Raw genomic sequence first — 13503 nt, forward strand, 5'->3', positions numbered from 1 at the left:
TGAAACACTGAAGAACTGCAGTTGCAGCTGGTGAACCTGATCTGCAGTTCCACTACTAGGACATATAGGAAGAATTTGGTGATGTTCCCTGCACTTAAACTGGTCATGAAACGACACTTGGGTAGGAAGAATTGTCCTTGCAGTATTAAAAGCTGTATTTTAAAATGTAGCCAGCTGAATGTCAGTCCTGGAAGGTGGAAACGAGTCTTGGAGTGACTGAAATTGCATACCGCCAGGTTGAAGGCCTGCAGCATCAGTGAGTTGCTATGTCAGTAAGATTTTTTTCATGACTTTTTATATACTGTCTATACTCCCACCCCCTGCTTCAGAGGCACAATCGGGAGAGTTTCTTTTGGTACCAGGTAGGTTGGCTCTTGCTGGTGGCCTTCAGTAGCCTGGCATGACTCAAGAGGCCAGTCAGTTTGTTCCAGAGAATCTGAGCCTCACACATCTTTTACACTATTAAAAAGGGAAAATTGCCAGCTTGTTTAAATGCTGAGTGTTCCCGAAAACCGAAGTCATTAGACAAGAGATGGAAAGGCCATGTGAGTTAAAGCAACCACAAGGACTTTTGTAACAACGGGTGCTCTTGCCAGATAAGGTTTCATTCATTTTACACAACCACAGGAAATGAAACTTGTTGCTTGCAGGCAATACAATGTTTGATTTGCATGTCCAATACAAGTCAGAGCTTTACTGCATTTGTACATTTTTTAAATGTGTAGTATGAAACAAAGGTGCTTTTGGTTCATGCCATTTAGTTGTGGTTCCTTTAGATTTTTTTGAAATGCTTTACACAGAAAGTATTAGGAATTAAGATATGATTAAAATCCCATAATCAGTGGTTCAAGTAGCAACCACATACGGTTGATTAGAGTAAACTAAACATGGAGCATTTTTCACAAGTTCTTAAAAAAAGAGTCCTTCAGTGGTTAAAATATGAAGTAAGCAAGAAGGCTTGTCTGGTGCAAACGTCCCTGCTCCTTCTTGGAGAGCAAAAGTGTAGTACCAATTTGGCAACAAGTGTTTCACCAATATTTTTTTTTCCACATGGATTTCAGGTTTTCCTTCAGTTTTGATTTAAAGCAAATTTTTTCTGAGGTTAATTTTCAAGTGAAAAATTTACTAAACGTCCTGTCAGTTTAAATGATCGCTATTAAATGTTTCATGTACAGTAGATGTAGAAATATAACAGTTAATAAAGGAATAAACTGAGTTCCAAATATAACATTTAGTTAAAATTTTGCTTTGAAATAATTTGTGACAGAAAAGCTGCAGTTAGCCACTTCACACAGTGCGCTGGCTGCCTCTGTTTCTCTAAGGCACAGCCTAAAAAACTTCAAGCAGCTTTAAAATGAATGATGTAATGAGCAAATAATTGGAATATGCCTATTAAATGCCATCTTGTTATGTCATGTCATTTACATGTATGTGCAAATAAATCTCAGCTTTTCAAGTTCCATAAAATTTCTGACAAGAAATCATGTCAGGTATAAATAATGACAGGATTCCATTGCCTGCCAAATTCTTTCAGCATGTAATAATTTCCATGTGATCTTACTACAACTAGGTTTAAACACATAAATAATGTCAGTTTATTCTTTCATTATCAGTATTTCTGCTACCAGCTTGACGAAGCTTGCTGTCTTCCAAAAATGTCAGATCCACAATGTTTATATGCTTCTACGCAGATGCCTAGTTCTACAGCTAGACTCATATAGTGTTCCTTTTTTTCGGCAAAAATTCAAAACTCCCAAATTACTACAGATTCCATTAGAAAAATGTGCTATTAATGAACTGAGATGTAAGAAAGATGTAGAGCAAATACAGCTAAGTACAGGTTACAGATCAATTGATTTCAAAGGCTGCTAATCAAAATTGATTTTTGAATGACCATTTCCATAATGAATTTATAATAATACTTCAACATTTGGCCAAAGTGGAAAATTATTGCTTTTTCAAAACCACACGACATAACACTTAGAAAGCAACAATTCATTCAAAAGGAAATGTGGTTTTCTTAAGGAATAAAGTCAATTTATTTAAGTGGTTCAAAACTTGTTCTGTCTATGCATTTGTTTCTGCCATAGTAATGAGCTGCTAAACTTTCCTCTTGTGGTTTGTAGTTATTTAGCTCATTATAGTAACATAATCATATATCATTATATGCTATAATAAATCTGCCACTTTTCCCTTACAGAGTTAATCTTTTTAAATTGAATAATCTGTTGAGCATCAGGTTGAGTTAGTTTTTCCTTCAGCACAAATCATTTAATATAATACGCTTTAACTTTTCAGACTAAGTCAGTCCAACCAAAAAGCAAAAGTACTCCTCAGAGAATGAAGGGCAGAGGGAACTGTTGGGATACTGAACCCCGTTACAGCTGTGAATTACTCACTGGGTTTGTGTTCAACTCCTGCGTTTCAGACCTAGCCTCAGCATATATTGAGAGAAAGCAAACCTCCTATTTTGCCCACTGGTAAACTGATCACGTGATACTTCGCCAGCCAAAAATGACCTTATACAAATGACAGTACAGCTGTGAAATGAGTTTCAAAAAGCTGGTTATCTGCCTGTATAAACTTATATGCTTGGTTATACTTGCAACCAGACAGATGTCCTGCACACTTCTTTATTGTGAATATTTACCACACTTAAGCAGCATACCATCTGGATTATATAACATATTTCTTAAATATACAAGCTCCTGTTACTGGAAGAATCTGTGATAATAATATCCCTTGCTAATTTATACCTCAAAAATTGCAGAAACATTAATTAGTTCCCACAGCAGAACTCTGGAATAGGTGAATAAGCTCCCGATTAGAAAGGCTGAGTAATTCAGAGCAAAAAATGTTTTAAATTAAGCAGTGGGACAGCTGCTTAGCTGCTCCCGTTCCTGTCCTCAAATCACACTGGCGCTCTATAGTTGTACAGAGTGCCTTTGCATATTATTATATAAAATAATACAGATGCCAAACTTCCAAATAATAAATATCAAATTATTTTTTCTTTGTCTAAGCTCATGTCTAGTGCATCACTATCAGTGGACTGAGCAGGACATTGCCAAGGTGTGCTTCAGCCCACGTATTTTGGGACTAGATGGCTCTTGCTTTGGCAGAGTCACTCTCTCCAAGCTGACGGAAGGCTGAATGACCAGTCAGATGAGGTGCATAGCTAGCAGTCATCTACTGAAAAACCTGAATAAATGCAATAAACCTGCTGTTCTGATAGCTTTCCCCATTATGATAACATATCACAGTACAAACTGGTCTGAAAATTTTTCTCGGTATGTGTATCAAGCCACTTTAAAAATTGGAGTTCCCATTAAATGCTGTCAGTCCCTTAATAGGACAGTATTGGCCGAAAATGCAAAAACTGAAATAAATTCTTTCTCCCCAGCTAGGAAGTAGGAAAGTTAAAAAAAAAAAAAAAAAAAAGAAAAAAAAAAGAGGGTAGAGTTACCTTGAGATCCCTGCTGTATGGACTGGTTTTGAAATTGAGCGTATGGTTTATTTGGTATTCCAGAAAATTGCTGCCCATTTGGTGACTGGCTGTGTGATGACGGAGAGCCGTGTTTCTGCAATAGGGAAGGCGGAACTAATGCTTTCAGGGGGCTGACAAGTGGAGAGATTATGTTGGGAGCAAGCCTAGAAAAAGAAAATACAGAAAAACTTCACATATCACATCACAGTACGGGAAAATGAAATACTTGAAAGGCCCTATTTCCATAATGGCCAAACTATAGAAACATTTATTTTGCAGGTAGAAATTATACGGTAAAAGAAAGGTAACAATGCAGTGCTGCTTTCAGGTATTCATTAGGAGGAAAGGCAGTTAGAAAAGGATTTCTGTTCCTTTACACTGACTTCTTGTATTAGCCATAATGACAGGATCAAAATGACACCGCTCCTCAGTAAGCAACTTAAACGCAGCTCAGTTTTAATTTAAAATTTCGTGAGCTGAGATACATGTCCAGAAAACAGAAGTGGAAAATGTAGTTAGAGTGAGTAAATGCAAGTAAATTGTTTAAGTGCCTTTGTAGCTGTAACGGGGTAAAGCTTTACACCCAAGTTGCAGCCAAGACAAAGAAAAGCATTAGTTTCAGTTATTCCTCATGTAGGATTTTTTAGACTTAGAAATACAGCTTTAACTGCAACAGACGGTACCGTCCTTTCAAAGAAAAAGCCTGAGTAAGTGCTTGCTTGTGGCGGCACTGCTCAGTGTAAGACTGAGAAGTGGTTGTACCTGAGAGATGGAAAATTCCCCCCAGACGTCTGGGACCCGGGCCAGCACAAGAGCGCTGGGGCAGTCCCGCTCGGGGAACAGACCCCGACCCAACACTCCCAGGAGGAGCTGGAGCAGCTGAGGAAGAACCTCACTAACCCACTTCCATGAAGTCCTCGGGCATCCTCTGCCACCGGTGGAGCAGAGAAGCTTCAGTGCTTCCTCCCTGCCACAGCGCGACCATCTCACCAAGGGGTGGTACGGCAGCTGGCCCAGAAGGGACGGACCCTTTGCCAGAGAACTGTCTTTTGGCCATTTACAGCCAGAAAGATGGCATGGTGCAGAAGATGGGACCAAAAACCTGGCCATTCACGTTCAAGCCTCTTTTAGAGCTGCATTAAACTAACTCTATAAATGAGTAAATAGGTAGAAGCTGGATCTTTTACCCTCCTACGGTAGCTGTGACAAATGGCCTTTTGCTCCATAGCCCAGTGTTACACTGTCAAATGTGCGGGCTGCGTGGACCATATGTTCACCGTATACTCTCTGCTGCTTCTGGAACGTTTGCTAAACATAAGCAGTGGCTCTTTGAGCAGCCCTAGAACCTTCAGATGCTAGAAAAAACACCTGTATGTTTGAGAGCCACTCTGCTGAAACTTCACAGCTACACGTCCTGAGGTGCAGAAATAAAAATACTCCTGCAGGTTATAATACATGTCACCTAGCTGGAAAAAAAATATTGAGCACTAACCATTGCAGGCGTACAAAGAATCAACTACAAAACAAATTAAATCTCTCTCTAGTGTCTTCCTCTACCACCGCACAAGCCGTGCAAACACCATAAACCATGATTTGCAATAGCAGTTCCTCACCAGTTTACACGACTGCTTCTTGGAGCAGTTAGGATTAAACTTGGGGAGTGAGGCTATGCCTGACTTAGGGCTAAGCACTACATGGGAGCGTTCCAGAGGTAAATATAGATGAACTGTGAATTAATGGTGACAACAGCTTTATCAAATTTAACATGAGAGGCAGAGGAACGCTGCCGAAAGCTGTCACAGTGACACTCTATTAAAAGGGGCTTAAATAAATCAACCAGTCAAAGCCCATCCTATGCTGAAATAATTCCATCTCCCGAAGCAGGAAAATAAGGCATATAATACAAACCACAGAGACTCTGAATATCCCCAAACTAAACTGACAATTAAACCAGTATTGTTAAATGGGTGAAGACAAGGATATTTTCAAGTCAAACATGTAAGAACTAGAAAATTTTTTTTTGTGAGAAAGACCCCCCCGCTAAGCGATGACCAGCGATATGTAAAATAAAGAGGACTAAAGTCGAATTTTAAGAGCCAACATGCAAAGAAAAAAATCTTATCTGTTTTTTGTTTTAACTGCATATTAAAAAGGGCTCAGCAACAGAGCTGGGATGGCCCTTGCCCTACCCGAGGGTAAAGGCCTGGGGCTGCAGAGGTGCTAAAAAGGGACGTGAGGAATGCGGGGGCCACCTTGTGCCCTCTTCAGGTCAGAGACAGAAAATGCTCTCTGGAGTCTGAACTGCTGAAGAGCAGATGCTCGGGGGAAAATACCGAGTTTATTTGCTGAGAAGCAGCTAAACGCTAAGGTCAGCTCCCATGTGGCTGTAGTTTTTCCTCAAAGGTCTCAGTAGAGAAATAGTTTAACAGAAATGAGCTGTTGTGCAGCCCAGCTACAAGTCGTATCTTCTGCAAATGCTCTCAAATGCGTGTCTGTGGTGAACTATTGCATGAAGATGGGGCTGACGTTATCTGCTGGGACCTGCAGAAAAGCCCTTGCTTCGGTCTCTTCCGAGGCTGCAAGGGAGTGCCAGCAAAGCACAACCACAAATTGCAAAACGGTCACCAGCCCCTTCAAACCGCACACATGGAGACACTGTCCTCGACATGCCAGAAATGCCATTAGAAGCCTGGAAATGCTTCTATCTGAAAGGAGATTAAAAAGATTGCAGTTGTTTTCACTGGAAAGATAATAGCTAAAAGAGAACACGAACACGATAGTGACATTTATATGGATAATGACCACACACACATCTTAAAGAGAAACAAAAGATGTGCTAAAAACTCCAAGGCCTGGATGAGCCAGAAACCACTCTGAATGAGGGAGGAAAATACTTCTGGTGAGCGAGTACCCTGCAACCGCCTGTGCTGGGTTTCCTCTGCCTTCTCTTGAAATGTCTTCTCCTGGCTGCTGCTGGGAAATGTAGCACCCCATAGAAGCCTGCCGGGCTGCTCTGTGTCGAGTGCTTTGTTAGGATGGTCGAGTAATTGCATTTTTAAATTCTGTGCAAATATGTTGCATGTCAAACAAAAATGGTACATTTAAGGTGTCCAGCTGTGGGAATACTGAAAAATCCCAGCTTCCCTACCCTGTTTAACTACTCCCAGAGGCTATCTAAATCTTAACCATGTGAGAAGAATTTAACAGTTTTTATTGTTATTTTTAAAGCAGCCCGTCTCCCCATTCACACTCTTTTGCATTCCTGTTTTCCCTGCGTGTGACCTCAACAGTTGTGATAGCGTTTGTGCCTCGAAGCCTTTGAAATGACTGGTTACGAGCAGGTGAGATTCCCCACGCGAGGCAGGAGGGGTGCGGAGGTGTGCGGGGCCCTGCTCCAGCTGGGTAAGCTGCACAGAGCTGCCAGCTCGCTGCTCCCACTCAGCACTGCTGTCACGGTGCTGGAGCGCAGCGAACATAGCTGTCTGCGGGCAGCCAGTATCCTAGTAACTTACTGCAGCACAGGAACTTGAGCTGAAACCCTGAAAGCTCTGTCTAACGCTTGACCGTCGCTGCCTCCCCTGCATGAAGAGAGTTTCATACAGTTGAGCAGGTCAACGTAAAATCTACTACGTTCTGCTCAGTCTCTCCCAAACAGGGAATTTAACACGTATCCCTTAAGTTAAGGCACAGTTTTTAGCTAGGAAAGAGTTTTGCTCAGCAGAAAAATCTGGCTATATTAGCACAAGTGGCCAACATGGGGATTTGTCTCCTTAAAATATTCATCACAATGCCTACAGCTCGAGCTGGTCCCTAAAATACTATTTTGTGTGTGTGCATGCATGTGTGAATGTGCTTTGGCATGCTCAAGAAGAGGTTTTTCATCAGCTAACTGTCCAGTTCCCAGTGACGTGTTTTTAATTCTCTCCTGAATATTTGCCTACTGATTCGGTTGCTGTGATACTCAGGTTGTTAAAAAAGAGGAGGAATCATTTCTGATAGAAATTAAATAGATAATGCATTAGCAACAGAAAAGAGCTTAAAAGGAGATGCCTTCTGTGTGGAAGAAGAAACACTAAACTACTTATACCAGCAACTCAGCTGGATACATTAAAAATTCCCAGGCAGCAGCTCAGGCATATATGTTTCAATAACTAATAGCCTGGACATTTCCTGTTAATACTGTACTACAACCACAGTTTGCTTTTGTTTGGATATTAATAATAAATATATACCATGTATTTTACTTTAATTGTAACTTGTATAATTCAGTAAATTTGCAGGTCCTTTGGGGGCCTTTTAATATATGTCTGTGCCTATATATAGCTATATAGAAAGATATATAAATAAATACTCACACACACGTAAAAAAAAATCCTTATCCTTCCTTAATTCATTACATTTGAGGGCTCCTGGCTATATGGAATATTTCTGTTCAGGAGCATAAATCTTTTTGCTATCTCCCTAACCTTGTGACAAAGCTAAGAAGAATCAACAGTTCTTACAGATCACTTGCACTGCTGATGTAGTCTGACTGTCGATATAGTCTTACAAGGACGCTTGACGGTAAAACACTTAGCAACTCAAACAACAAATTAACGCACTGCAAGGCTTTTACTACTCCATTATCAGAAACCGTATGTCCCTTATGTGAAAGGTAACCTGTTAACCATGCATTTACCTTATTCCTAGCCATTATTTGCTACAGACACTAATGAAGTTACTAGCAAGCCCTCTCTGAATCCAGAATTCCAGTTGCCTATCAATGAAACTGCTATTGCTAAAACCCTTGCTGTATGCAATATATGATGCAAGTAGGAAAGCTTTTATCACTTGAAGATTCATTTTGGTGACTTCAGACCTAATAACAGTAGGAGCTTCTCGATACCTCTCATACAGAGAGGTACGCACCAAAAGAGTCTATGCTCCCTGCATGTGTTGACTGGTTTTGAACTTACAGTATCTTCTGGGAACAGCAGTGTTGCAGGAATAATGTGCAACTTTCTTGAGCAGTGGTAATAACAGAAAGGGGACTATACAGTCGGATGCAGTAAGAATCTACTTATTAATGACCATATATTACATAGCGGTAAAACCAGAAAAGAACAGAAAGGGGAACTTACAGTCGGATGCAAGAAAAAATCTACTTATTAATGACCATATATTACATAGCGGTAAAACCAGAAAAGCTGTATTCAGTTTTGATGCATTAAGTTATCACGGGAGTTAGAAACAGCTGAAGATTTACTACAGTAGTAAGACAGGGTTTTCTTACAAAGTAAAACTGCCAAAATTAGAAGCATGCCCCCGAAAGAAGAGAATTTAAAATGCAGTTTTTCAGATTGCACAAGGGTGCAATGGAGGAGCCAGCCTCCTCTCCACTCTGTCCAAGACACGGGAACAACAGGGCATGCACCACAGAGAGAAGCAGGTCGACTTAAAACAAAAGGAGCATTTTGCTCACACAGCATGCCCTGGCCTGTGGCATTCATAGCCACAGGAAGTCACAGAATCAAACAAAATACCTAGTTTTTTTAAAAGGGGACTGAATAATTTAATGGCCAAAACCAACATTTCCATGCTAAGCGAGGGGTAATCAAATCTTGTGCTTCAGGATGTAAACTGATCACCCAAGGAGTCAGAGAGGAATTCTCCTCTCTCTTCACTCATCATACAACTTCGTATGATTGACCAGGTATTGTGGGTTTTTTCAAATTCCCTTTGAAGCACCATGTGTAGGATGGCGCTGAAGACATAGTACTAGCCTTGAGGGACCTACGATTTCAGGTGGAATTGCAAAGCTAATGCATTCCTCTCCTGAGGATGCATCAGCAGACAATTAAGTAAAAGGACTAATCAGAAAAATCTTGTTTATGTAATGCCTTCATCCACACAACCGACAGAAAACTATCGGAAGAACTGATCCTAAATCGGTAACGTACCTTGTCTATGATACTGCACACACTTCTGTACCATGCTAAACTCAGCTTCACAGCCCTTCCTAAGGGAAGCTCTTGAAGACAGATGGGATACTACCCATGAAGAGTCATTAAACCAGGTGTTAGAAAACGAGCCAATTCCTCACCTCTACTGCAAAGCATTTGTCACTCACATCAGTGGGAACACTCAGAAATCTGGACCTTAACAGAAGGATTTTTAAAAAAAGAAAATTAAAAGTAAAAACATACAAGATACTAATCTGTCTTCTGTCTCATTTTACAAAGTGCATACCTTTAGGAATCTCAAACACAAATCCCAGTAAGACTTTTGCATAAGTTTTCTTGTGATCATGTTTTAACAATATATTTTGAATAGTGAAAGTTTGTATTAAATTGTAAGTAAGGCCTATGTGAGGGAACTATCTAGGTATGTCATGAGCTAGCAGTGATCTGTAGAAAAGACATCTAATAGGCTACAAGTACCATTACCTTGTTTTAGAATTATTTATCCTGCCTCCACTTTCAGCCTCCCGAAGTAGGCAGTGGTGTATAAGAATTTGTGTATTTTCACAATGCACACCAAATGTCTTCCAATATTATTGCAACATAAAGAAGCAAAAAATAAATACATATCAACATTGATTTTTCTGAGCTTTCTGTCAAGATGTATGTTTTCTACATTCATCCACAGTACTTAAGTCTGAGTAAGAAATAGTTTTACACTTCACCTTAGCCAGTCTTTGTTCAGTAGCAGTTCCTGGACAAATTAACACAGAGTAAGAAATTATAAAGCCAGATTTTGAGCTGTTTTAAGATAAGCTTTTTCATGATCCAGTTGATCATCTCTTGACTGCCAAAAACGACACCCAGTATACTTAATTAGTAAATATTGAATGGAATTGACAATTGAAAAATAATGAAAATAAATTCAAACTAAGATTCTTGAGTAAGAAGTGGGAATGAAGTGTAACCACAAAATAGACATATCTAAGATAGGGATGTTTCCAATATGAGAACTGTCTGGGGTTGGTTTTTTTTTTCTTTTTATGATATGATGGCTTGATTGGCAGATTCCTCAGCTAGACAAAGAACCTCAACCCATATCCCATTGAGTTCAGTGGAAACAGGACCAAATCCAGACTGGAAAACATCTGTCCTTTATCTCAAGTATTTTTTTGTATATTTTGGGTTGTAAGACCATTCTGTAATACAGTTCTCATGCATAGCGTATCACCATATCAAACAATCTTGACTTTGAGAATTACGTTTAACTCATATTAATATGAAGAAAAGTACATAATAAAGCACCAGAGTGAGAAGCACAAAGCAAAGAAGCTCCATGTTTTATCTTAAGTGACTTGTACAGTATTGCAGCTAGTTACAAAACTGGAGATTTTCCATGAAACCAGGTTCTACCATAAAATCCAGCATGCCAACCATTTCATTCATAAAATCTCTCCCCCAAGCATTATAGTTACTTATATTGTGAGAAAGTCCAATTCAGTTCCAGGACCAGGAGATTATTTTTTTTAATGGGAAAAAAAGTTAACACTGATTTTCATCTCTTCCCATAATATTAAAAATGATGTGTAAAGCTCTGCTAATCTGGTCTCTGGATAGCGCCCAATCTCTTGCCACGTGTTTCTGTTCTGGGTCTTGCCCTACGGGAATTTCTGTCAGCACATGCTCAGGAAACAGTTATACCGTTCACTTTTTTTTACCTTTTTTTTTTAAGATGGACTCTATCTGAAGTTTGGTGAACCTTTGCACTAATCACTGCCAGGTGCCTCTGGCTACGTTTCTGGAATGCAAGGAATCTTTTCCTTCCCTCCCTCTTTCTTCCTTTCTCCTCTTCCCCCCATCTCCCTGATATATAATAAATCCTTCATTGCAGGTCACCTTGCTGGGCATCATTGCATTTTATTACCCTTTTCTATAAACAATGAGCAAACGGTGGGCTGTCACACACTGCCCTTCTTACAAGGCCTCAGTCTCTGCTCCATGACTGCAAGATACGACACTGTGTCTCTGTTTTTCCCTTTTCTCGCTGTGCTTGTGGCCAGTATGAGTAGCTGTCTGCTGTTAAGAGACTCAGGCTCTATACTTGGCTCTGCTACTGTGTGTGTGACGTACCCCTGTGTGTAACATCTTTAAAGTAGGACTGAGGCAATGTCAGCCTTTTCCTTGCTTCTAGATAAACACAAGATACTATTTTTCATTCACAATATTGCCTTGGATTACTTTGATCCAGTTCTGCATCCTCACTCACCTACACCCTGAGCAGTGTCAACAAGTGCCTGTACAATGAGTGCAGGAGCTAGCTAGGTATGAGGAGTAAGAGGGCTTTCGTAAACATTATGGAGAACACCATCCATGGGACCTTTAAGGTGACTAAAGAGTCTTAGGTCATTCAATTGCTTTAGAATATTTTTAATAATACCAATCAACAGTGATATAAAAACAGCTTTGGGTTCAAAGTGACACAGGAGCCAAAGGAGTCCTTTCCGGGTACACCCAAAGGCTTCCTGTGTGGGCCTTCTCTTCAGGTACAGGGTGACTTACTGAAATACTCACAATCTTTTCTAACAAATACACATGCCAAGCCTCAGTTGGGCGTAAAACATAACAGTATTTTGTAATACATTTCATTACCTACACAAACTCACAAATATACACAAACACGTTTTTTCTATATTAAATGAATATCTCCACAATTGTTCTGACCTGATATGTGCAATTTCTGCAGAGCATTTAATCATAGCGGTTATGGGAACTGTGCCAAACTAAAAAACATCTTTATTTATAAGGGTGTGTTCAATAATCTCTTTTGAAATGAAGCTGATGAATCACTACAATGGAAGCTGCTACACGTAAAGAAAATTTGAAAACTTATTCCTGCTAACAATCTAGCAGGAAAATATACTTCAAAAGTAAAAAAAATCCTTATTATTGTGGTCAAAGAAATATCAAAACATATTGAAATAAAGAGCAATGCGTTAGGTGCAAGTGATTGCCAGGAAGTCAATTACAAAGACATGCAGTCAAACACAGATATTGTCTACTCAGCATTATCCAGCATGCACGGCATGCTTGACTGATCTATCTTATTTTAGTCATTTAAGGTCATTATTCTCTGGCAAATATGCAGCAAGATGCTTCCAGGTGCAGGTAGATTCTGTACAGGTAGCTGATGCCAGTCTAAAAGGCACTATACCGAATAGTGGGAGATGTTAAGATAACTTAATCATTTGTTATAGCAGAATAAATTGCTGTGTTTAGCATATATGGTTTACATGTAACTGCAGAAGTTTCACTTAAAAAGCAAAACAAAATTTAAAAAAAGAAAAAATAATCTTTACAGATGTTAAGAGTAAATTTAACTGTAGATAAACCCAGTAATGGCTAAAATCATTAATATAATGCAGAAGAGCTGCAGTTGAATCCATCTTAAATGGTTCCTGAGTTACTTTGACCAACTCCTTTAACCTCCCACCTTCTCCTGTAACTCTCTTATTTCTTACTCTAAGATAGTTTTGCTTACAGTGTCTCTTCTGGGCAGGCAACATAGCACTTATTTTGAGATGCACTGATGAAGGCTCTCTAATGAATGTCAATCCATCCCTTTTAGAAACACAAATGAAATACATGCCCACCTATCTCTGCTAATGGCCAAACAATATTTTACCCCATGATCAAGCACAAAGTTATTCTTAACCATGTATTGTTGAACTAAGCCTATGCTAATGCTAATTTTGCTTTAAGGGGGGAAAAACTGTACAAGCCTATCTGGACATGATTATAAATGAATTCTGATCACATTTTCTACAATGAGATAAATGACATGGGATTTGAAACCAGATGCTTTTAATTGCTGATTTTCTTTGTTACATGAACCTCAGCTCCGCACCTGTACATTGTTCTTTCTTTGGACAGATGTACCGATGCCCCTTTTGCGTGCTCAGATCCATAACACTGAGATAAATGATGATAGGTTCTTGGGTTCCTCCGTTGAAAATGTTTTCAGCTGTCAGAGATATCTGTTTCTTGTTATTGGTTTTAGTGCTTTTGAAAGAAAGACTA

The 13503-nt window shown here is 39.5% G+C and overlaps 1 protein-coding gene across 1 annotated transcript in view; it reads right to left on the minus strand.

Annotated features, from left to right (window-relative positions):
- GLIS1 (GLIS family zinc finger 1) overlaps positions 1 to 13503 on the minus strand; it is a 112925-nt gene that overhangs the window by 7724 nt on the left and 91698 nt on the right. Inside the window, exon 7 of the mRNA XM_009319786.1 lies at positions 3467 to 3651. Coding sequence (XP_009318061.1) covers positions 3467 to 3651 — 185 coding nt within the window. The remainder of the gene's footprint in view (positions 1 to 3466; positions 3652 to 13503) is intronic.

Source organism: Pygoscelis adeliae, unplaced genomic scaffold (genome assembly GCF_000699105.1).
Source record: "Pygoscelis adeliae isolate BGI_AS28 unplaced genomic scaffold, ASM69910v1 Scaffold181, whole genome shotgun sequence".
Classification (NCBI taxonomy): Eukaryota; Metazoa; Chordata; class Aves; order Sphenisciformes; family Spheniscidae; genus Pygoscelis; species Pygoscelis adeliae.